Source organism: Mesocricetus auratus, unplaced genomic scaffold (assembly GCF_017639785.1).
Source record: "Mesocricetus auratus isolate SY011 unplaced genomic scaffold, BCM_Maur_2.0 Super-Scaffold_100028, whole genome shotgun sequence".
NCBI lineage: Eukaryota > Metazoa > Chordata > Mammalia > Rodentia > Cricetidae > Mesocricetus > Mesocricetus auratus.
Window position 1 is genome coordinate 1,773,843 of NW_024429209.1, and position 24,778 is coordinate 1,798,620.

Below are 24,778 nucleotides of genomic sequence, written 5' to 3' on the forward strand. Positions count from 1 at the left end.
CTTGGGAATATTGGGGCATAGATGATAAGAAAATAAGAAATTCTGACAAGAAATGTTGACATTTAGCTGTGAAAACTCATAGCAGATTTTGTAGAGAAGGTAAGCAATAGAACTAAGCAGTTAGAAATTAAGCATCAGTGACTAAATCTCAATGATATCTGTAAGTAGCTCCAGCCTCTGTAACTCCAATGAGTGGAGGTAACTACCTGAATGAGAAGCAGGGCGAGGAGTCCTGGGCTGCAGTTCTGGATTGGGGCCTGGTGCCATCATGGAAGATGACATATTCCCACCCTGGGGCATCATAACAGTGGCAGGGCTCGCCATCCTTATTAGTCCTAGAAGAAAAAAAAGTACTAGAATAACATACTGAAGTTGGCACATTTGTGTGTGTGTGGTGGTTGTTTCTGAGATGAGATCTTACTCTAATGACCAGACTGGTCTACACCTCATGGCTTTGCTTCTGGAAGGGCTAAGATTATAGGTGAGTCACCACATTCAGCTTACAATTTTTATTTTTAATTATATATTTTAGAAATTCCAAAAGATACAAAAATTTCCTCTAATAATTTTTTAGATTTAAAAATATTATGTCTATGAATGTTTTGCCTGCATATACATGTGTGTGCATTACACACAAACCTGTCATTTGTGGAGACCAGAAGAGGTGTTGAATCTCCTGGAACTAGAGTTACAGACAATTGACAGGGTCTCATTATATAGCTTTGGCTGGACCAACTGCTATATATACAGGTTGGCCTCAAACTCACAGAAAAGCCACCTGATGGCCTTCTGAGTGCTAGGATTACGGCATGCATCACACACGGCCCCTTTTCTCAATTCTTAAGTCAAACTCTTAGCACTTAAGCTTGAAAAGATTAAAAACTCTGGATTTACGGTAACATATTTTCTATACATATTCATTCATTCATATTAAGTTTTTTTTTGGAGACAATGTAGTCATGACTGACTGGCCTTGAGTTCACAGAGATTCACCTGCTTCCTAAGCACTGAAATTAAAGGTGTATGCCACCAGGCTCATTATATAAAATTTTTCATCATGTCATTTAAGCCCTCTTCATTCTTAATGATGTTTATAAGTTTGATTCATCAATTACTAACAGATGTCAAAATCTCCAAGACTTGACATTTCAGTGTTATTTTTATATATTTAGAGGCTAGGTTATTAGGTATGTAAAAATTTAGCTATTTTTTATGAATTTTTTTGTTATACAGAATGGCCTTTTTCATTTATGATTTTTATCTTTTATTGTTATTATTTGTGGTATTAGGGACAGAACTGAAGTCTTTGCATATGCTAGACAAGCACTCTAGCATCAAGCTACATGTGTGACTCTTTACATTTTGAGACAGAGTATAAATTCCTCTAGAAGGGTTACAATTTGGTATGTAGTCTACTCAGGCCTTGAGCCTGAGGTTCTCCTAAGTGGGTAGAATTACAGGCAAATTTCACCATGCCCAGATTATATCCTTTATTGTTTTCCTTCCTTTTTTGAGACAGGGTCTCACTACGTATCCCTTGCTGTCCTGGAACTTGCTTTATAGACCAGGCTAACTTCAAACTCATTAAAACTCACCTGCCTGCCTCAGCCTCCCCAGTGCTACGATTTAAAGGTGTGTACCCCCATGCACGGCTTTATCCTTTTCATCTTAGCATCTGTCTTGTCTGATTAAAAAAAAATCATACTTTTTACTGTTAATATTTACGTGGCTTAATATTATTTTGAATGTTGAACTTTATGCACTCTTACATTTTCTACAGTTCTCCAAATAATACAGAGTTAACTCTGAGGTTATTATTCTAAGTAACCACCTCCATAATATCAGTGTTCCCAATCCATTTACCTTTACTGTCAGTTACTGGTATATTCTGATTTATCATTCACTCTATGACTTCTATTTATATTATTTTCTCCCTATGCTATACTGTCCCATTTCTCCTAAATTTTATTGAATTTTTCCCATCATACTTTTTCTTTCTGCCATTCTATTACTTGCTTCAAGTTGTACATTCTATTATTTTACTAATATCTTTAAAGCATTAACAGGCAAACCTGACCTATAGTGTAACAACAATATCTGATTGTCATTACTAAGTCAGTCTTACAACCAACTACCTGTCTTTATCAAACATTAGCTCACTATTCCTTCTTAGACCTTTCTTCTTCCTGAAGTACATCCTTGAGCAGATCAATTAGCAAAGGTGTGTTAATGGAAAATGTTTTTTGTTTTTGTTTTTTTGCCAAAGGACAAACTTTATTGGGCTTATGAGTCAAAACTTTCTCCAGCACAATTTTGGTTCCATGCAGCCACCCAGTCCAGCAGGCAGCAATAAGACCTAGTTTGCACCCAGCAGGGGCATCTCTTCAGACAGTGGAGGGCTTGCCAATGTACTGGTAGTTACACCCTTCAAATGAATGCTCCAAAGGACTTATGGCCATACCCCATATACATGACCAGCAGTTCTTTGTCTTTTACTTGTGGTACGCACAGTTTGCCTTTAAGAGGTTTGTCAGCCAGGTGTTGGTGGTGTAGGCCTTTAGTCCCAGCACTCAGGAGGCAGAGGCAGGTGAATCTGGTCTACAGAGCAAGACAATCTCCAAAGCTACAGAGAAACCCTGTCTTAAAAAAAAAAAGAAAGAAAAAGAAAAAAAGAAAAGAAAAGATAGGTTTGTCAATTCTATCCCACTGGTCACCACACTAACAATGGCTCTGATGTCTGGAAATGACCTTCTTGGACCCTGAAGACAAATTCACTTGGGTCTTAGTCTCTGGGTTGTGGGAGATAACTGTTGCATAGTTCCCAGAGGCCAGCGCCAGCTTGTTCCTGTCCCCAGGCTTCTCCAGAAAACACATAATAGTACCCATAGGCAAAACACCGCTGATACTGAGCTGGGCCTTCTTGTCACAGTGCACAAGATGTCTGGAGCGGATCCCTCTGCAGCAATGCTTCTTAAACTGGTAGGAATCACAAAGGACAACCTTCACAAGAGGAGTGCCATGGACAAGGTCATAAATGACCTTCAGATGTCCTCAATATAGCCATACTGCTCAGCAAAGTCCACAGTAAGCAAGTGTGAGGCACAAAAGTTTCTTCTGCCCTCTATCAGCCCATGGCAGCAGGTCTGCTAGCAAGCATAGCTGGTAATGCTTTTAAGTCTCTGAAAATTTCTTCTGTTTTACTTCCCTTGATAGCACAACTAGATTTCGAGTTCTAGGCTCCCAATGATTTCCTTAGCATTAGAAATACTATTCTAAGATTCTGGCTTCCAGTGTTCCAGCTGAAAAATCAGCTGTGAATCTGACAGTCTTTCCTTTGTAAGCAAAGGCTCTTCTGAGGTGTGTGTGAAGTGCTTTTAGCATTTTGTTTCCATGTTCTGTATGTTTACAGTACAGTTTAAATGTGCATTTATCTGTGATGCTCAGTATTTCTGATCTTCTGATATGGAAGAACTGTGCCATTTTGAAACTATTCTGGAAAATCTTCAGGTATTCTTTAATGCTTGTCCCTCAGTTTCTTCATCTTCTGGAGCTCTTTTAAAATTTTTTTCTTGTTTTATCCTTCAAGTGTCTTGGCTGTTTCCATATTCCACTTTTTCTCTCTCCTGTAACCTAGGTGATTTTTTTCAAATTCTCCTTCAAATACAGCTATTTCTAATTTGCTGACTAAATTATTCATTTGCTGGCCTTTAAATTTTTTTTTACAAGTTCTGTTCCCCCTCCAAACATTTGAGACAGGGTCTCTCTGTGTAACAGTCCTGGCTGTCCTGGAACTTGTTTTGTAGACCAGGCTGGGCTTGAACTCACAGAGATCTGCCTGCCTCTGCCTACCAAGAGCTCGGATTAAAGGTATGTACCACCACCACTTGGCCTATTAATATCTTTTTTCTTATGGTTTTCATAATTTTAAACATGCTGTAACTATTACCTAAAATTCCCAAAACTGGAAGTTTAACTCTTAAAATTCATTAACTTAGCCCAAACTTGTTTGCTACAGTAGGTTTTAACTGAAGTCCATAATAGCCTAGTTGAGAATGTGCTCCTCCGGAGCATCAGGGGTTTCACCAGTCTAGAACCACTTAATGTTAATGACAGGTTAGCTGTTCCAGGTCATTTCACTAATATATGTCCAACAGGCAAATGTTAGAGACGGCATTCCCCAAACCACCAGCCTCCAAGCAGAGCACATGTCAAGAAAGGCAAATACGCAGGTATATCTCCCTGTGTCAAAGGTAACTAACATTTTTAGAATATACCTTTCCCTGGAAAATCTGGCTTAATGAAGGATTTTGAATTCTAACTTCATTCTTCATGTAGCCTTCCTGCAACCCAAAGCACTTGGCTCTTCAGATTCTCCATGATTTTTTCTATGTTTTGCCCCTTCCTCCTCCCCCCACTTCAAAGACATATAAAGACCTGGTCTTAATACGAAGGTTAGACTGGTCTTAACATGGTCTTGACTGCTGAGATCACAAAGTCTTATGCTTCTACACCAGCTGCTTATCACTATTTAAATTTTCATTTTTAACTGAGTTTTCACTTTGAAGTTCTTTAGCTTGCTTAAAATCTTAGCTATGCATTACACATTATATCTTGTGTAGAACATAACCAGATAGAGAGTTACCTGTAAAAACTAGATCTACTTCTGTGGAATCCCACCCCATTTTCAAAGATGGCAATTAGGAAGAATATTCTCATGAAACAGGTATGGTGGTGCACATTTGAAACCCCAACACTCAGAAGACAAAGGCAGAAGGATAGCTGCAAGTTCAAGGCTAGCCTGGTCTATATAGCAAGTTCCAGGTTAGTGAGGGCTATACAGTGAGAATCGGACTAAAAACCTAAAAACAAAAGAAACAAACAACAACAACAACAAAATGAGAACACTCTCATGACATGAAGAACAGATCTTCTTGGCCTACAATGGGCTTTTTATTTCTAGAAAATTTCCAGTATACAGTAAATATATGCTCAGTAGTAACATGTTGACATGTATTTCTGGTACTATGTGGGAATTTGAACTGGACCTGTGGTTCTCACTGCAGGTAATATCCAGGGGATTTTGAGTCATCCAGAGATATCTTTAGTTGGCACAATGGAAGAAATAGATGCACAAGGGTGCTACTAGCAACTGGTAGGTAAAAACCCAGGATGGTACTAAATATACCTCAATGTCCAAGACAGCTATTCACAACAAAGAATCATTCACTCTAAATACCAACAGCCAAGAATGAAAACTTTTGACTAAATGATTACTATGGTATACTCAAGAATCTTGGGATTCTTTAAGGGCATGAAAAAAAAAAGGGCTACCAATTTGTTTAGTTGCTTTCTATTGTCCATGCTAAGAGAAGAAAGTATTACCAAGATTAATTGATAAATTAAGACACTCTAGACACATAATTCTAAAGTACTTAATATTGTTTCAGAGGGAATTTATGGTTTCTTTCCTTAGGAAGATTTCTCAACTTAATTTTACCTACTATTAAACTTCGTTTGCATCCATTAAGGTCCAATAGAAAGGTAAAATAAGGAATCTTTTAGTTGGTGTAGAGAAATACCTGGAGGTTAAAATGTCATGGTGACTACAGATCATCACTAACTAATTAATTAGTCCTGGTACTTTGTGCTGTAAAATGATCACGATCAGTATCTTCCAATTTAACCTGATTTCTTTAGCTTCAAGGTTTTCTATGTGGTAATGAACTTACAGGACTGTACCACTAGCCAGATACTAGATGTGCGAATCAGTGTGCTGGCCTCAGTTTAACAAGTGTCTTGACAATTCAAGACTTGATGGGCTCTCTAACATTGTTTCCAGGGTATAATTAGAGATGTTTATGGTCACCTAAGGCCAGAAAGTATTAGTGTTTTGTTGACAGGCGTTGAGATGAGAACCCAGATTCCCTGGCTTTCCTGCCAGGTCTGCTCATTTCTTTCCTCTAGTGACACATATGGTGGCTAGGTTGTTGCTAATGCACTTCTGTCACTCTTTTAGCAGTGGCAATGGTCCTACCTACGACTTCTTTAAAAATATTTTTTTCAAGACAGGGTTTCTCTGTGTAGTTGTCCTGGAACTTGCTCTGTAGATCAGGCTGACCTCAACCTCACAGAGTTCTGCCTGCTTATGCCTCCTGAGTGCTGGAATTAAAGGCGTGTGCTGCCATCACCCAGCCACTTATGACTTAATATCAAATTGCCTTAACACTTGCTCAGAGCTGTATGGGGGACCAGGCCTACACATAAGTCACCAGGTTAAACATTTTCCATTAATTATGACACTTCACATCAGTCCAACAGCACAGATTTTGACAGATGCATGAAACCATGAGGGCTGGTCTACAGAGTGAGTTCAGGACTACAGAGAAACCTGAAGCCAGAGCTACAGAGACCCTGTCTCAAGAAACAAGAGAGAGAGAGACCAGAGAGAGAGAGAGAGAGAGATCAAATATCTAGTCCAAAACTGGTAAAATGTCACACAAGTAAGTAGGAAGCCTCACCTGGACCACTTGCCATGGGAAATCCTGCCTCCATCCTAACGGAATTTCCAGATGCCATGGGTCCATTCATTCTCACATCTTGGCTTCGGTTCTGGCCCAAAGCCAGGTTGATAGCACCTTCCCCTGAAAATTATAGTAAAGTTATAAAATGGAAATAAGAGTAAAATACTGATACTAACCCTACCCCTAACCCAGCACCCCAGAGGTAGAGGGAAATGGGAAGCTCTAGGTTATACTCCTACATAGACAAGATCCTATTTAAAACAAAACATCAAACAAAAAAAAACATCCCTACAGGCTTGTGGAAGAGAAATCCTATAATGATAAATACAGAAATCTCTTCTAACTACCTCTGTGACACAAGGTAAGACCAGCATGTGAGTGGACATTGCTGGGGACCTCCTGCATGGCAAGCACGTGTTGTGTCAATGCTTTCAATCTTCTGTACTCTGCGTGTGTGTGAACTGGGTGGTGGTGACGAACGCCTTTAATCCCAGGACTTGGGAGACAGGGACAGGTGGATCTCTGTGCATTCCAGGCCAGGCTGGTCTACAGAGTGAGTTTCAGGACAGCTAGGGCTACACAGAGAAACCCTATTTCAAAAAAACAAAAAAATTAATATTTGTGAGTCTTTTGCCTACATATATGCATGTGTACCACATTTATACAGTATCCAAAGAAATCAAAAGAGGGTGTTGGATCCCCTGGAACTGGAGTTATAGACAGTTGTGAGCCACTATGTGGGTGCTGGGAACTGAACCTAGGTCTTCTCCAAGCGCAGCAAGTGTTCTTAACTTCTGAGTCAGCTCACTATTCTATCTCATTTGCATTTCACCTGGTAGGTAACATCAGTAGGATTTTTTTCAATTAAACAGACTAAGGAAACTTAAATCTTAACTAGGCCTAATGAAAACAGCTGCTGAGACAAGTTTCACAGTGCTTCTTGCACTTAACCCTCAGCAGACACTGCCATCTTGTGGACAGTTAAGATACAGCTAGTCTGTCACTGGGGAGATGAGGGACCATCTTCTCCACTCCTTTCATATTGTAGGATCTTGGTTTCCAGTCTGAAGATACAGCAGGAAGCTAATAAGGAGATACTTTGCTTTGTCCTGTCACTGAACTTTCTGTGTAGAGTTTAATCAGGGGACTGATTGGTTGGTCCTAGGGAACAACATCCTCCCAATAAAGGAACAATCATTAGAGGCTATAAAATATCTTCACTTGCCTATAGGAATCAAGAGTGAAAGCCAAAGAAAATATGGGTTTTGGAGGTCTCACCAGGAGGAAGGAACTATTAATATATTAAACTTAAGACATTTTAAGTAGGACTTTTTTTTTCTTTTGGGTGGGAGGTGTTTTTATTTATTTATTTATTTACAGACAGGATCTTACCCTGTAGCCTAGGCTCTCTTTGTATTTATAGCAATCCTCCTGCTTCAGTCTCCTGAGTACTGAGATTATAGGTGTGAGCTACTTCACTCAGCTTCCGAAGCAGAAGAATTCTTGAAATGAAAAATGAAATCAAGTAGTATCACTCCTTGTTTATTGGCAGTTCTCCACTGCCAATAGCTTAGTTGGTAAAATGATTGCTCAGGACCTGAATTGAGTTCCCAGCACCCATTGAAAAAAAAAAAAAAAAGCCTGGCAAAGCATAGTGGGCCACACCTGTAATCTCAGCACAGGGGAGGCAGGGACAGGAGGATCACTGGAGTCTGATGGCCAGTTTGCCTGGCCTAATTGGCAAGCCCGAGTGAAAGACTGTCTCAGAACACAAGGTAGGCTCAAAGGCATTTGCTTTCAAGCCTGATGACGTGAATTTGATTCCCAGGACACACAAGGTGGAGCAAGATAACTGGCTCCCATGGGTTGTCTACATGTACACACACACACACACACACACACACACACACTATGTAAAATTTGTAAAAAGAAGAAACTCTTGCATACTTGCCCACAGTTGATGTTTACATCAACTATAGATATAATTTACATCAATCATAGAGTTGTCCTTATTAAGATCATGGGCTCGGACAGCCTCCAAAGCCACAGAGAAATCCTGTCTCGAAAAAAAAAACCAAAAAAAAAAAAAAAAAAAAAAAGATCATGGGCTCATTTGAGTTCCTAATAATAGTATAATTATATACCAGGTACTAAAGCAAAGTAATGACATTATATCTTTCCTTGCTTTTACAGAAATACGACAGTTAGCAAAACCAGACAACATCCCTTTCCTACTAGAACTTAAAGTACATGGAGGAAGAAACAGTAACCAAATACCTGCCCTAAGGAAAGTGTGAGATAAATGATCTGGGAGAAAAGGACTTTTGTTAGAGCATAGTAACAGACTCAGAGTCAGCCAGAGACTTAAGGCTGCAAAAACTAACTTGAAGAACAGGAATGAGATAGTTCTTCATATACAGAAGGCAACAGTGCAAAAGGTCTGTGGCAGAAGGAAGAACTGTGTGTTCAAAGAACCAAATGAAAACTGGGGAGACTGGAAAGCAGAGAGCTGCCGGGGTGTGTGTGTGTGTGTGTGTGTGTGTGTGTGTGTGTGTGTGGCATAAGTCTATATGAGGAAGACAGACGTTAGACTATGCAAGCCTCGAGGCTATCTATGGTAGAGATTTTGGCCTATGTTCTATGAACAGCAGCAAGCAACAGAAGGGCAAGCTGGATTATGTATGTATTAGGTTGAGCATATTTTTACATTCAAGAGGGTCACTCCAGTGATTACACTTACAAAAGAACTATTCAGGACTCCCTAATCGGCTAGATAAACAAAGGAAATAGTGAAGTTATTCAATAAAGGATAGCAATTAAAACTAGATACTCTTCAAAAAAAAAAAAAACAACAACAAATCAGTTTCTTGCAGGGTACAAGTAAAATCAAGGCCTGAGACCAAAGGCAAAAGAGCCAACAGAATGATGCTTCAGGCTGCAGCAATACCTCAATGCCTCTTTATTCTAAGGTACTGCAACATGAAGCACAGGATACACAGCTGCTTGAGAGTCTCAGACATAAGAGCAGAGGAACAGACTATGCTGGATACCACTGTTACTGTACTTTGGTTCAGAAGGGCACATGGCAAAGTAAAGGACCTTCAATCTGAACGGAGAGAATCCCCAGATCCCGGAGCTGCTGGTTATTGCTCTGAGCCAGGATTCGTAACCGCTCCGCTGCTTCTCGGGGGATGTTGAATGTGACACGCACGCTGTTCCAGGGCTCCACTTTCTGTACCTTTAGTTTGCTGGATTCTTGGTCATGTAGGAAAGAGAATAACATTATCAATTTTGTAGGAACTAGAGGATATACAACTAAAAACAAAACAAAAACTACTTTAGGTAAAAGTAGAGATCCCATTGAAGCACAAGAAACTGAGGGAGGAAAACACATTCAACAGGTAAGCTTCATTGAGGACAGAAATACATCTGGCATTCTGCAATTCTGAAAGCAACACAAACTTCAGGACATGTTCTTAAGAATACACAAAAGCTAACTAATTTCTGGGGAAAGTATATTTATACATGCTAAGGAGTGAAGTTAACCTAATATCACATACAAAAATTAACTGAAAATGGAACAAATATTTAAATATAGACCTAAAAAATCTTTGAAGAAAATATGTAACAAACCTTCACCACCTTGAATTTGGCACTGATTTCTTGGATACAGCAGCAAAGAGGCAAGGAAAAAAAAACAGAAATACTGAACTTCCTAACAATTTTGTGTATCAAAAACCACTATAGAGTGGTTAGATACCAAATCTTATAAGGATGGCTACTATAAAAATAGTATATAGTGCTGGGCAGTAGTGGCACATGCATTTAGTCCCAACACTCAGGTGACCCAGCAGAGGCAGGTGGACCTCTGAGTTCAAGGGCAACCTGGTCTACAGAGAGAAACGCAGGACAGACAGGACTACACAGAGAATCCCTGTCTTGGAGGTAGGGATACAGCATATGATATGGAAAAATTGGGTACCCCTGTTCACTAATGATGGGAATACACAAATGGTACAATCTGCTAAGAGAATTATATGGTAAGAAGTTAAAAAAAATAATGATATGCACTTTTAATTCTAGGAATCAGAATCAAAAGCACGATATGGGAGATTATATTCATGTTTACTGCAGCATTATTCATAATAGCTAAACCATGGAAGCAATCCAAGTGCCCAGCAAGAGATAAACATTAGTAAGTAAAATGTGATATATACATAAATTCTGTGGAATATTCTGCCTGAAATGGGAAGTAAAGCCCATCATGTGCTACAACATAGAGAAACACTGAGGATACCATGCTAAATGAAATAAAGCAGTCATAAAGAGACAAGCACTATATGACTCTGCTTATATGACGTAGGTAACAGTCAAAATCATGGAAAGAAGGCTGGAGAGATGGCTCGGTGGTTTAGAGAACTGGATGCTCTTCCAGAGGATTGAGATTCAATTCCCAGCACACATAGCAACTCACAGCTAGCTACAGCTCTAGTTCCAGCAGATCTGAGACCCTCTTCTGGGCTTCGTGGGCACTACATGCATGTGGGGCATTTACATACATGCAGGCAAAATACCCATGTGCATAAATAAATAAATCTAATTTTTAAAAATTAAAAAATATCACAGAAAGTAGAATGGTGCTTATTAAGGGCTAAAATAGAGAGAGAATGGGGAGTTATATGATAGGTACAGATTTTAATTTTATGAGAGTTATAGAAATGGCTGCTAGTGATTGTTATAAAATATTATAATTTGTATTTAAGTACCATTGAACCACATATAAAAATGGTTAAGATGGCAAATTCTGCTATATGTATTTTACAATCAAAGATTTAAAAAATAGCTGAGGCAGTAATAATTGTTTATAATTACATTTTACAGACAAGGAAGCAAATAAAAGTTATCCAGCAGCTCTAACTAAATAATTTCCCTTTTGTTATTAACTCAAATCAACTAAATGGTTTATATGCTTCATTCAATTACATCTTTCAATATTAATAAAATGGCCATACAGGAATATGCTTTCTCAAAATCCACACACCCATGAAAGAGTTTTACACTTAAGCCTCTTCCAGCTCTTAAACAATTAGGTACTAAATAGTAACACAGAATTCATTTGCTCTAATGTACAACAACAACACAACAGATCACTTGCTAAGGGCAATGGGATTAATATACTCACAAAATGTAAAAATGGTTAGACAACATTTAGCCAACACTCTCTTACAGGTAAGGGTCTGGGGCCCAGAGAGAGGCTAAGTGATCCAGAAAGCTGCAGCTACCTAATGAACTTAGAGAAGGCATTAAAACCCAGCTCTAAGGTTTAAATCTATTGACTTTCTATGGCATCTGGACACATGTCTCCAAACACTGAAAAATTGTGGATCCTGGTTCCAAAAGATAGAAACCCAAAGTTTCTTTCCAATCTGATGATTACTGGAAACTTACCCATGTTCTACATATACGTCAGTTGTGTTTATACTAGTTTTAATACTAATATAGTTGAAAATGTTTAGTTACAATACAGTTAAACTCTACTAGCAACTTTTAAAACTAGGCAAGATGGCCTATACTTGTAATGCTAGACTCAGGGTTTCAGGAAGATCACCATGCCTGGGCTACATTCCTGTTTTAGGGAGAAAATAAAAGCTTTTAAAATTTCCATCATACCTGAGAATATCTGACAAAATGTTTTTGAGTCAAGAATACAATCTGGGCCAGTGAAATAGCTCAGTGGGTAGTTACCTACCACTAAGCCCGATGACTTGAATTTGATCCTTGATTCCTGCATGGTAGAAGGACATATGTGGCACATACCCACCCTACATATACAAAGTAAGTAAGTATGATGTAATAAAGACTATAAACTCAGTCTTCAACAATAAGACCCGCCTTCTTTCTAAAACACAAACCAAAAAATAAATAAAAAATGATAATGACAAGACATGCTAACATGGAAGGGTAAACGAGTAACCCCTAAAGTTCTACCTTTGCACTTAAAATCAGCCTTCCAATTTACTTTGCAGAACTGACAGTAACCATGAAAGGGCAAACAATCAAAAAGAATAACCAAAAGGAAGCAAAAATTAAAGCAATTACCCATGTGTAACAAGTTGGGCACATTCTTTAATATTGCATCCAGTTTCCATTTGAAGTCTTTATCATCTATATTTCCTTTGAAGGCTACAAAAATCGTGGAATCCTCCAAAATACTGTCACTTTTTGTGTCATCATCTTCTAGTCCAGAGTCAAAATCCACCTCCGAGTCTTCCATTGTTGATGAACACAGGGAAGTATAGATGTCTTCAAAGTTTGGAAGGTCATCCAAAACCATGGTGCTTTATTCCAGAAGTATATGCAAAGTGAACAATAAGAAAACCTTCAAAAAAAAAAGGGGGGGGATGCAGAGTATTATAACATATCATATATTCAATATATCGTTATTTAACATATCACCCATACTTATGTAAAAGATGTAATTTATTCACTAAGTAAAATTTCCTTTCATAGTACTGTATGCTACTTTTTTTGTAAGACTAGGATATTGAGAGGAATATACAAAGGGTACAGGAATAAAAGAAGAGGACTGTGGCAGTGTATACCTGTAATCTCAGCGGGGAGATCTCAAGTTTGAGCCCACCCTAGGCTGCAGAGTTAAGACCTTGTCTCAAACTAACAAAACAACAGTATCCATAAAATCCTTTGTAAAACAACCATATTTATTTTCCAGCCACATTTTAAAAATTCTAATTTAACACCAGGGCAATGGAGGTACACATATTTAATCCCAGCACTCAGGAGGCAGAGGGAGACATTTCTAAGTTGGAGGCCAGCCTGGTCTACAGAGCTACTTCTAAACAGTCAGGACTACACAGAGAAACCCTGTCTCGAAAAACAAAAACAAAACAAAATTCTCATAAACACTACAAGTAAATAAATTAAAAATATTAAAGATTTTTTTAAGGCTTAAAAGTTTCAACTTAGCTAGAGAAAAGACTGAGTCTTGAAACTGCCCAAAATCTGTAACTATTTAGCAGGCTTTTCAAGTAGGAACTGCAAGAAAAATAACATAATGATATATGTCAAAGTCTTAGTAAAACAAGAACAAGTCAAAATTAGTAGGTGGAAAGCACTAACACAGGCTGGTGAGAGAGCTAAACAAGTAAATGCATTGCTTCTAAGCCTTGGGACCTCACACTGTCAACTCCCAGAACCTACATGGAGGCTCAACTGTCTGTAACTTCAGTTCCAGGGTATCTGACCTCCATGGGAACTGCATGAATGTGGGGCACAGACATACATGAAAGAAACACACACATACACACACACAATATATATATATATATATGTATATATATATATAATAAAATTTAAAATAAAGACCAAAAAGATGAACTTAAAAAATTCTCTTACATAAAGTTTCACTTACCAAAATGTCTTAATTTTTATCACTTTTCCAGGTCATCATCTAAGTCCAAACAAGGTGGCATCTTTGGGGCTTGTAGTTCAAAGTAGCAGCCAAACCAGAATTCTTTAGAAAGGAAAGAAGAAGAAGAAAAAAGAAAGAAAGAAAGAAAAAAAAAGAGAGAGGCAAGTAAAACCACAGTATTATAAAGATATTAGGGTAAAAATGCAAACATGTAAGTTATAAAGCCAATATGGAAACTCTGGAAATTATTTTTTCTATTTTTTATTTAAATTAGAAACAAGACTGTTTTACACATCAATCCCAGTTCCCTCTCCCTCCTCTCCTCCCCTGCCCCCCCAACTCCACTTTCCTGCTCCCCAGTAGAAATTGTTAAATAAGAATTATCATTAGAAATCTTAAAAAATGTCCTACCTCTCATACAGAATGTAAATAGAGGCAAAACTCAGGAACCCAAACAGTGCCACAGAGGCCAGGCAGTGGTGGTACACATCTTTAATCCCAGCACTTGTGAGACAGAGACAGGCGAATCTCTGTTAGCTCAAGGCCACCCTGAGCTACACAAAATTGATTCAGTCTAAAAGAGAAACAGAGCTCTCACAAAGGTGATCCCAGCACTGGACTGACACACCTTTAATCCCAGCACTAGGTGGAGACAGGAAGGCACAAGGCTGAGCTGAGAGGAATGGAAGGCAGGAGGAGACGAGCTCAGGGGAGTCTAGGCAGTCAGTCAGAGCATGCCATCTGAGGATTCAGTCTGGGGCAGGCAGTCTGAGGACAGGATGGCCCCTTTGGTCTGAGAATTTGTAGAGGTAAGAACTCTAGTGCCTGGCTGCTTTGTTTCTCTGATCTTTCAAGCTTTCACCCCGATAGCTGACTCGGAGTTTTTATTATTAATACCTATTAGAATTTGTACCACAAGACTCTTGTCTAACAGAATATCAATTTTACTTTTAAACTCCACAAAGAACAAATGTTTTTTTCCTATTTTATTCACAATATAATAGTTTCAATTATAAAATTTTAAATTCTAAAGCATTCTTTATAAATTATATGTGGGAAATTAATTATTTTGGCATGATTTAAAAAAAATTAAACCATCTTGCCAGCTCAATATTGATTTTATAATCTTGACGTTTTAGATGGATATGTACTAGTAATTAATAAGTAACAAAACCAATGCTTAATTGCTTTTATTTTTATTTTATGTACATTGGTGTTTAGCCATGGGTGTCGGGTCCCCTGAAACTGGAATTACAGAAAGTTATGTGCTGTCATGTGGGTGCTGGGAATTGAACCCTGGTCCTCTGGAAGAGCAGTCAGTGCTTTTAACCATTGAGCTATCTCTCCAGTCTCCATGTTTAATCACTTTTTAATTAAAGAAAAAGGTATTTTTAAAGTTAGGTCATAAGGAAAAATTTCAATATATCAAAGCAACAATGAAGTATTCAAATACCCAAGTAACAGTGCACTAAAATGATTAACTCAAAATAAAACCAACAAAAGAAGGCTTTCCATCTTAAAAGAACAGCAGCCGGGCGGTGGTGGCACATGCCTTTAATCCCAGCACTCGGGAGGCAGAGGCAGGCGGATCTCTGTGAGTTCGAGGCCGGTCTGGACCGATAGCCTCCAAAACAATACAGAGAAACCCTGTCTCGTAAAAAAAAAAAAAAAAGAACAGCAAAACCTATGGGCTCAGGTTAATAAAAAAATAGCAAGCAGAAGTTAAAACTTTCTAGAAAATTACAAATCAATACTACCTATAGGAACCAAAGAACACAGGCAAGCTAGTGAGGAAGAAAATTCATAGTCATAAAATATTTATCTACATGAAGGGTAAGGGGGAAGTAAACAAATGATTTAAATAGTTGACTCAATGTTGGAAAAAATCATTAAAATTAAAAATCAATAAAAGGGAGCAAAATGAATATATCAGTAAAACAGATCTCAACTAGAGAAGAGAAGAAGGCATTGACGGGACACCTACAGTCAGCCAGGAGGAGCCTCTCAGAGGCAAGAGCGGCACAAATTGAAGGCCATTCTGGGCTACACACCAGGGCCCTTTCTCGCAGAGCTCACAGAGGAGGCCGGGTGGACTTGGTGGTGCACACCTTTAATCTCAGCATTTGGGAGGCGGAGGCAGGAAGATCTCTGTGAGTTTGAGTCCAGTCTGGTCTATAGATTGAGTTCTAGAACAGCCAGGACTACCAGAAAAACTGTCTTGAAAAACCAAAACAAAAAGGAAAGCACCAAAGAAATTAAAAAGGACTGAAGACTATTTTGGTCAAGATTTTGTTCATCATAATTTTTTTTTTGGTTTTTCGAGACAGGGTTTCTCTCTATTGTTTTGGACTCTGTCCTGGAATTCACTCTGTAGACCAGGCTGGCCTTGAACTCACAGAGATCTGCCTGCCTCTGCCTCACGAGTGCTGGGATTAAAGGTGTGCGCCACCAACGCCCGGTATAATTTTTTTTTTGAGACAGGAAAATGTTATTCCACACTTGTTGCATTAAGTGTCACATGACAAAATAACTTCCACAAACAATCTAAACTAAGATACTCCTGTTGGGTCACAGTGTTAGTTTCTCTGTGTAGCCCTGGCTGTTCCAGAACTTACTATGCAGACCCAGCTGGTTTTGAACTCAAGAGATCCACCTGTAAAGGCATTCATGCGCAGCTACGAGATAAATATTATAATACTCCCATGTTGAGAGCACAGCATGAAGATCCTTGTACCCAAAGATATCCAGGGAGACCAGGATTGTTAAGTACACAGGATTATCTTCCCAATAGGAAAGATGTAAAAACCTATCTTTCCATTCAGAAAGCTGGGAACTGGAAGTACTTAGTAGCCTGGTGATCTGTGTCCTGTGTTGGACCAGGCCATATCAAGTTCCTACAACCAGGACTGGAGTTGGCTAGTAATCTAAATGACCTCCACAGTCAGGGACTCCCCAAGTCCCCACAACCAGGACCAGAGCTATCCATTAGTCTAAATGAACCTTATATTATGTGTATGGCCAGGGGCTCCCCTAAGCTCCCGCAACCAGGACCAAGGTGGCTAATAGCCTAAAAGACCTCTATGCTATTTGAATGACTAAAGTCAGGCCAGACCATTAGGCCCTTAAGCTAGTATGGGTAACTTATCTCTAGAACCCATCTTCTTCAAAGAAGTGACAGGCCTGAGTTGAGTTTCGATGTAATTATGCTTCCTTGTGCAAACAATGAAAAACTAAACAACCCTTTAAAGAGCACAGAAGTCTAATGGCCCTGAAGTTGTCCCAGAGCACACAGGAAAACCTTTCAAGTCTTTTTTAAAATTACGTTTATTTTCTTTTGTATGGATGTGGGCATACTCAGGCCACAGAACTCACATGGAGATCAAGGGGACAACTTCAGAGAGTCACTTCTCTCCTTCCACTTCTTTGTGGGTTCCAGTGACTGAATGCATGCAGGTAATCTGCTTCATAGCAAACACCTTTATGGAATAAGTAATCTTGTCATCCCCTCAATTCACTTTATGAAGTAAATATAAATAATTTGTAGGCAGAAAGCTACAGATCAATCTTTCTTACACTGTTTGGTCTCACACCAATGTGTGAGATTCTGAATTAAATTCTAAGTAGTCTCTGGCAGTGCTTTAAAAGAATAATAATGCATCATGACCAAATGAAGTTTGTTGTTGGAATTCAAAGCAAACCTGGTATCAGGAAACTGGGGGAAGATGTTATGTGGTTCTCTCCACTGATATAACTTATCCCTGTCCTCTGAACTGGGTACTGAATCTAGGGTGTTATATAAATGCATTTTAATTTTGCCACTTAGCTATTTCCCTGGTGCCCACACCCTATTTTTTTTTTTTGAGTCAGGCACTAACTATTAGGGTGGCAATTTATTTATATATTTAGAGACAGGGTGTCACTATGTAGCCCTGGCCGTCTGTAACTCATTATGTACACCATAGCCTGATCTCAAATGAATAGATAGATCCATCCACCTCTACCTCCTGAATGCTGGGATTAAAGGTGTGTGACACCATGTCAGCCTGGGCTGGACTGGCAATGTGTAACTCAGGCTGGCCTTGAATTTTTGATCCTTTGCCTTAGCCTCCAGTATATCTGGATTACATGCCTACCTCATCTGACTTAAACATTCATTCTTGATGACAATTTTTCTAAATTTCAAAAAAATATACAAATAGCCCAGCTTTGGTGGCACACGACTTTAATCCCAGCATTAGGGAGGCAGAAGCAGGTGAATCTCTGTGAGCTAAAGGCCAGCATGGTCTACATAGCAAGTTCCAGAAGAATCAAGGCTATACCGAGAAACCCTGTCTCAAAAAAGAACAATACAAAAAAACAAATGCTTTCTTAACATGACAAAATTTATTTCCTCAGCACAAAAGTGAGGACCAGTGTGTAGCTGGGAGAGGGAGTACTTGCACATGTGAAGTGCCACACACAGAGAACAACAAGTACAAGTCAGCAACAGCTTCACAGAGGAGCACTCACAGGCGTATCAATGAAGTCAGGAGCACAGATGTATAAAAATCAGTAACATCAAACGAGAAACAAAGGTTAAAAGTATCAGAAAGAATGTAAAATTAACAAAAACGACAGACTTGTGTTCTTGAAAGCCAAGCAAAGGTCAGATAACCAAATTTACCAAAGTGGCATGGTACAAAATTAATATACAGGGGAAAAAAAGCATTTATTACTTATGTAGTCATCAGCACATGGGGTAAGACCTCATTTTTAATAGTGACAAGAAAGTTAGAATCTTTAATTAGCTAAAGAGAAAGGTCAAGATATAAAAAGAAACCTAAAAATACTTATGAAGGGGGTTGGAGAGAGAGCTCATTAGTAGAGCACTTGTTGGGTTCGATTCCAAGCACTCCCATGGTGGCTTGCAGCCATCCGTAACTCTAGTTCCAGGGGATATGAAGCTCTCTTCTGACTTTTTTGGGCACCAGGTACATACCATACATACATGCAGACAAAATGTTTGTATACATAAAATTTTTTTAAATGCTTATGAATAACAATTTTTTAAAGACATGGATAAAATAATACCCTTATGTATAAAGATTGACATGTATCAGTTCTCCCTAATTTATAATTTAACAAGACTCTAAGGTTTGTAGGAAAATGCTGAGAAGTCAGTTTAAACCCTATCAGATTAAAACATGTTTTATTAGGGGCTGCAGAAATGGCTCAGGGAGTGATAGTGGGTGCTATGCAAGCATGAGAATTAGAACCCAAATCCCTAGCACCCATATAAAAAGCTGGGCATGGCATGTGTGCACCTGTAACTCTAGCACTGTGGGGTGGACGCAGGAGGATCACTGGCTTGCTGGCTACCTTATAGCTCCAGGAATAAGGTGGAGAGTGACACAGCAGGGCATCCAAAGTCCTCTCTGACTTCTAGGCAAGAATGGTCTGTGCTCCACCTTCCACATGCATAAACAACACACAAGTAACACACACATTAACAAACATTCTTAATAGTTAAAACTACTATGAAAACTTACATAAGTGGATTGGAGATTAACTGAATTTTGGAATTTTACTATCTCATAAAGGTGAAGAAAAAATGATTTCTTGTCTTTATATAATAGAACAAGGTAGTTATCTAGAAGATTAATAAAATTAGACCTATTTCTCCTGCCACACAATAACTCCAAACATACCAAAAACTTCAAATATTACATTTTAATATTACAGAAGCACAGAACAAACATTTGTAATCTTTAAGTGGAAAGGTTTTTCTAATGACTCAAAATCCAAAGCCCTACCGGGCATTGGTGGCACATGCCTTTAATCCCAGCACTCGGGAGGCAGAGGCAGGCGGATCTCTGTGAGTTCGAGACCAGCCTGGTCTACCGATCGAGTTCCAGGACAGAGTACAAAACAATACAGAGAAACCCTGTCTCGAAAAACCAAAAAAAAAAAAAAAAAAAAAAATCCAAAGCCCTGTAAGACTGATCAAATACAAACGAATAGCTGGTCATGATGGCAGACACCTTTAATCCCAGCACTCAGGAGGCAAAGACAAGTCTATCTCTATGAGTTCAAGGCCAGCTGGTGTACATAGCGAGTTCCAGGCCAGCCAAGGCTACATTAGTAAGATCCTGTCTCAAAAAACAAAATAAAACAAAATTCTGCAAGAAAACAAAGGGGGAGGACATTGAAATAAATGACAATATAAGGGTAAAAAAACAACCAGCTATCATTATCACCAACAGAAAAGCAAATCTCAGGGCTGAGGGAGTTCTCTTACCTACCTAGGATAAGCAACATCTTGCCTTCAAACCCCAGCACCACAACAAAAGAAAAAGCAAATGACAGGGATAGGGTAGGGCTGGAGGAGGTATGTGTAGACATGTATCTGTGTTTATATATAAAATAAAAAGATCAACAATTTGAGCTAATTACTGTGTCTAAAAATGAGCACAGGCGATGATCAAAAATTCAAGGATACCAGGTGATTCCAGTGAAAAGACAAGCTTAGGAACTCCCTGAGCCAAAGTTTGTATCTGCATAATGATAAAATTGATTGGTGATGACACAGACACTAGACCTTCTGCGGTCTACTAAGGTAGCTTGTTGTTGGGAATTCTAACATCAGAAAGGGCCAAATAAATAGTTTACTTTGGAGGTTTTATCTATGCTTCTATTCTCTTTCATAACCATAGACAACTGAGAAATTTACCTCTTCATCTATTCTTGGTTCTTCCTATGGAACCAATAAAAAATTCACCCATATTTCATATATTTGACGCAACTGATAAAGACATAACTCAAATGCTTTGTTGGTAGCAACTTTTTGAGACAGGGTCTTTCTACGGATTGGCTCTAAACTCAATATGTGCCCAGGCTCATGATACTCCTGCCTCAGCCAAGTGCTGGGATTACAGGCTGACCTCCATATCGCCAAATGCTTTGCTTTGCCTGCTTGCCTGCCTGCCTGCCTTCCATGCCAAGTGCAGCTTGCTAAAGTAAAATATTTTGTTATAAACTGAGTTTGTCAAAAAAAACTTATTTGTTTGTTTATTTATTATACAGTGTTCTGCCTGTATGTATCCTTGCAGGTCAGAAGAGGGCACCAGATCTCATTACAGATGGTTGTGAGCCACCATGTGGTTGCGGGGAATTGAACTCAGGACCTTAAGAAGACCAGGAAGTGGCCCTAACCACTGAGTCATCTCTCCAGCCCAAAATGACTTCTTTTTAAAAGGTAAAGTTTAGGTGGTGAGATGGCATAGCAGGTAAAAGCACTTGCTGCCAAGCCTGATGGCCTGAGTTTAATCTTCCCAAAACTCAGATGATAGAAAGTACTACCTTCCCTCCAGTCTCCATACAAACACCATGGCTCTCACACACACACACACACACACACACACACACACACACACACACACACACACACACACACCATAAATGTTTAAAATTTTTAAGGTTTATGGACTCAGGGACAGCTAAGTGGTTTAGTGCTTGCCTAACACATGAGCCATTAGGTTCAATTCCAGCACTGCCAAAAAAAATTAAGTTTATTTCTAATTCAATCCTTTTAGTTGAAACTAAGTATTTCAAGACACCCGACTTTTATTTGTATTCCATAGAATTGACAGACCTGTTTAAGAACTCTCTGACCACTTTCAGAGAAGGTAGTCAGTAGGACCCCTCTCCATTCCTCCCAGGACCTAGACAAAGGGGAAAAGAACAAAGAAGAGGAGAAACATCAGAAAAGACTAAATAAACCCAGTAAACAGATTCTAAGTAAATGTTGATGACTGGCCAAATTCCACCTATGATTATTTCTGTTAATTTATTCTAAAGAGTTGTAAAGAGAAATGACATATAGTCTCCTAGTACAGTTGTTTTTAGCAAGTAAACTTTATCATCACCAAGAATGCTCAAGGTATTTTCAAACAGCTATATAACAGTTACTTACACAGGTCAGTTCATTGTTTAAATCATGATCTTTACAGTTTGTGCTTTTTGTTTGTTTTGTTTTTTGAAATAAGGCTTTTCTGTGTAGCCTGTCCTGGAACTTACTCTGTAGACCAGGCTGGCCTCGAACTCACAGAGATCTGCCTGCCTCCGCCTCTGGAGTGCTCGGGTTACAGGTGTGCACCACTACTACCTGGCACATTTTTTTCTTAATGAATGTTATATTTCAATTAACATACTTCAGACACATCGAGGAAAGCCTGGGCTACAAAATGTATTCTAGGCTAGTCTGTGAACTGCTTTGAGACTGTCTCAAAAGAGAGGAAAAAAGGAAGGCAATAGGAGAAGAGAAAGTGAGAGAATAGGAAAGGAAAGAAGAGAGAGAAAGGCTATATGTATTTGTCCAATGTAGAACCCCTAAGAGATTTATATTAGGCATTGGAGTCTCACAGATAAGCTGATTTGTCCCAGCTTGCCCATACAGTCCGTATCAGTGTTCTTCTGTTTTTAACTATAAGTATGTTTATAGCATCATACACTTTAATTTAGCTTTTACTTTATATTCTGAAATAAATATTTTATAAATGACAAGTGTAAAAACTAACAAACAAACAGAAACACAAATGTCCAAAACCCACAATTGTGCCACAGTACAGTTACTATACCATCTATCCATGGAAACGAAATAAAGCCTAGACCCCATACAAACATGTCCTAACCTACTAGTGTTCGTTTTTCAAATACTAACATCAGCTGGCATACATATTCAGAATAACATAGCTTTATTAACTGTTTATTTAGTTACACAGCTTTGTAGCCCAGGCTAACCTAAGCTCTTAATCTTCCTACCTCAGCCTTCCAAGTGCTAGGGTTACAGGTGTGTGCCACCATGCCTGACTTTGACTAGCACCAGCTAAACTAGCACACAATGTAATATGGAAAGAGAGGCCAACCATACTAGGGTGGCTTTGCCTTGAGTTCTTCTTGTGGCCATCCGTCCATAAAGTTGTGAAGCAAGACACATTTTTTATGAACCTACAGTTTTCCTTAGAGTTATCTAATAATGCGCCAGAACATCAGCTACAGCTAAATAGATTTTCAGGTTCCTTTTAGGTTTTAAAACATTCAAGGACTATAAACAAAACATTTATTCTTCTCCAGTGTAAGTGGGTATGGAAGTATGATAAACTTTGTCAAAAAATTATCTCACAGTTTAAAGTAAAACTGAAATTTATCATTTGGAGATTTACAGAAGGAAAAACTCTACTTTTAAAAATATAAGTAAATAGGCCGGGCGGTGGTGGCGCACGCCTTTAATCCCAGCACTCGGGAGGCAGAGGCAGGCAGATCTCTGTGAGTTTGAGGCCAGGCTGGACCGACAGCCTCCAAAACAATACAGAGAAACCCTGTCTCGAAAAACCAAAAAAAAAAAAAATATATATATATATATAAATAATATGTAAGATTGTTTATAATGGAAAGACTCAGATCTATCCATTGAAGTACATAAACAGAATATGCAGTTAATAAAAGTTAATTAGATATCATTTTATGATTTAGAAAGAAATGTATGATATACTCAAGGGCAAAAAATTAAAAGATAAATAAAAATAGAAGTTGTAGATCAGGTGGTGGTGCACACCTTTATTCCCAGTACGCAGGATGTAGAGGCAGGCAGATCTCTGAGTTTGAGGCCAGCCTGATCTACAGAGCAAGTTCCAGGACAGCCAAGGCTACACAGAGAAACCACTTGTCAAAAAAAAAAAAAAAAAAAAAAGAAGATTTTTAACTAAAGAGCTTTATACTTTACAGACTTGCCTGCTTAAAAATTATTTTATTTATTCATTTGTTTGTTTTCACACAGATACAGAGCTGGAGAAATGGCTCAGACATTAGGTGCTAGGTGCTTGCTATTTTTCTAGCAGGCTGGAGTCCAGTTCCCAGCACCCATGTCAGGCAGCTCACAACCTCCTATAAACAACTCCAGATTCATGTATCCAGCGCCCTCTTCTGGTATCTGCAGACAGACTGGCAGACAAACACACACACACACACACACACACACACACACACACACACACACACACACACACACACAGAGAGAGAGGCAGATACACAAAAACACACACAGAGGGGAAAAAAAGCAGGCACAACCATCACAAAATCCTATGAAAAAAATGCTTCCAATTATATTGGAGGTGCTTATGTGCAACCTCCTCTCCCCAGCTCTGCTTTTAGTTATCTCCTGAACTGAAGTTTATCTGTAACAATAGTCTATCAATTTTGGTTATACTGAATATAATTTTATGTGCATAACATAAATATAAATGCAACGTATCAAATCATATGGAACAAATGGCCAAATAAGATGAAAAGTGCAACACAATGAGCTAATTAATACAATATATTGTCTCAGATACACATTTCTAAGAAATCACAAAGAAAAAAATGCAACTTTACAATAGAAAGACCTAGCAATCACCACCTCAGTCCTTTGATCACTCAAATAATAGCAATGTGGCAAACAGGGGGTATCATGGGAGTCAAGCATTGCAGGACCATATATTAAATAGTGTAACATTTTTTTAAAGACATGGATAAGGGGATAGAGAGATGACTCAGCAATTAAGAGCACTTGCTGCTTTTGCAAGTATTTAGGTTCAGTTCCCAGCACCTACATAATGGCTCACAACCACCTGTTAACTCCAGTTGCAGAGAATTCCATTCCCTCTTCTGTCTTCCATGAGTACTAGGCACACGTTATACACATACATACATACATGTAGGCAAACACTCATACACATAAAATAAAAATAAACTTTTTAAAAATATGAAGAACCTGAAAGAAGCAATGAAAAGATTATGAAAGAACAGGGGG

At 38.7% G+C, this 24,778-nt stretch overlaps 1 protein-coding gene across 10 annotated transcripts in view; it reads right to left on the reverse strand.

Moving 5' to 3' along the window:
* Ncoa6 (nuclear receptor coactivator 6) overlaps positions 1 to 24,778 on the reverse strand; it is an 82,405-nt gene that overhangs the window by 34,978 nt on the left and 22,649 nt on the right. For 3 of the 10 annotated variants that reach the window (XM_013124077.3, XM_013124076.3, XM_005084634.4), the window contains exons 1-6: positions 21,581 to 21,952; positions 13,951 to 14,052; positions 12,621 to 12,900; positions 9,621 to 9,776; positions 6,519 to 6,641; positions 207 to 335 (exon numbers count right to left, since the gene is read on the reverse strand). In XM_013124077.3, the coding sequence (XP_012979531.1) occupies positions 207 to 335; positions 6,519 to 6,641; positions 9,621 to 9,776; positions 12,621 to 12,855 (643 nt within the window). In that variant the 5' untranslated portion in view covers positions 12,856 to 12,900; positions 13,951 to 14,052; positions 21,581 to 21,952. The other 7 variants (XM_040732681.1, XM_040732679.1, XM_021235668.2 and 4 more) reach the window with 7 other exon arrangements.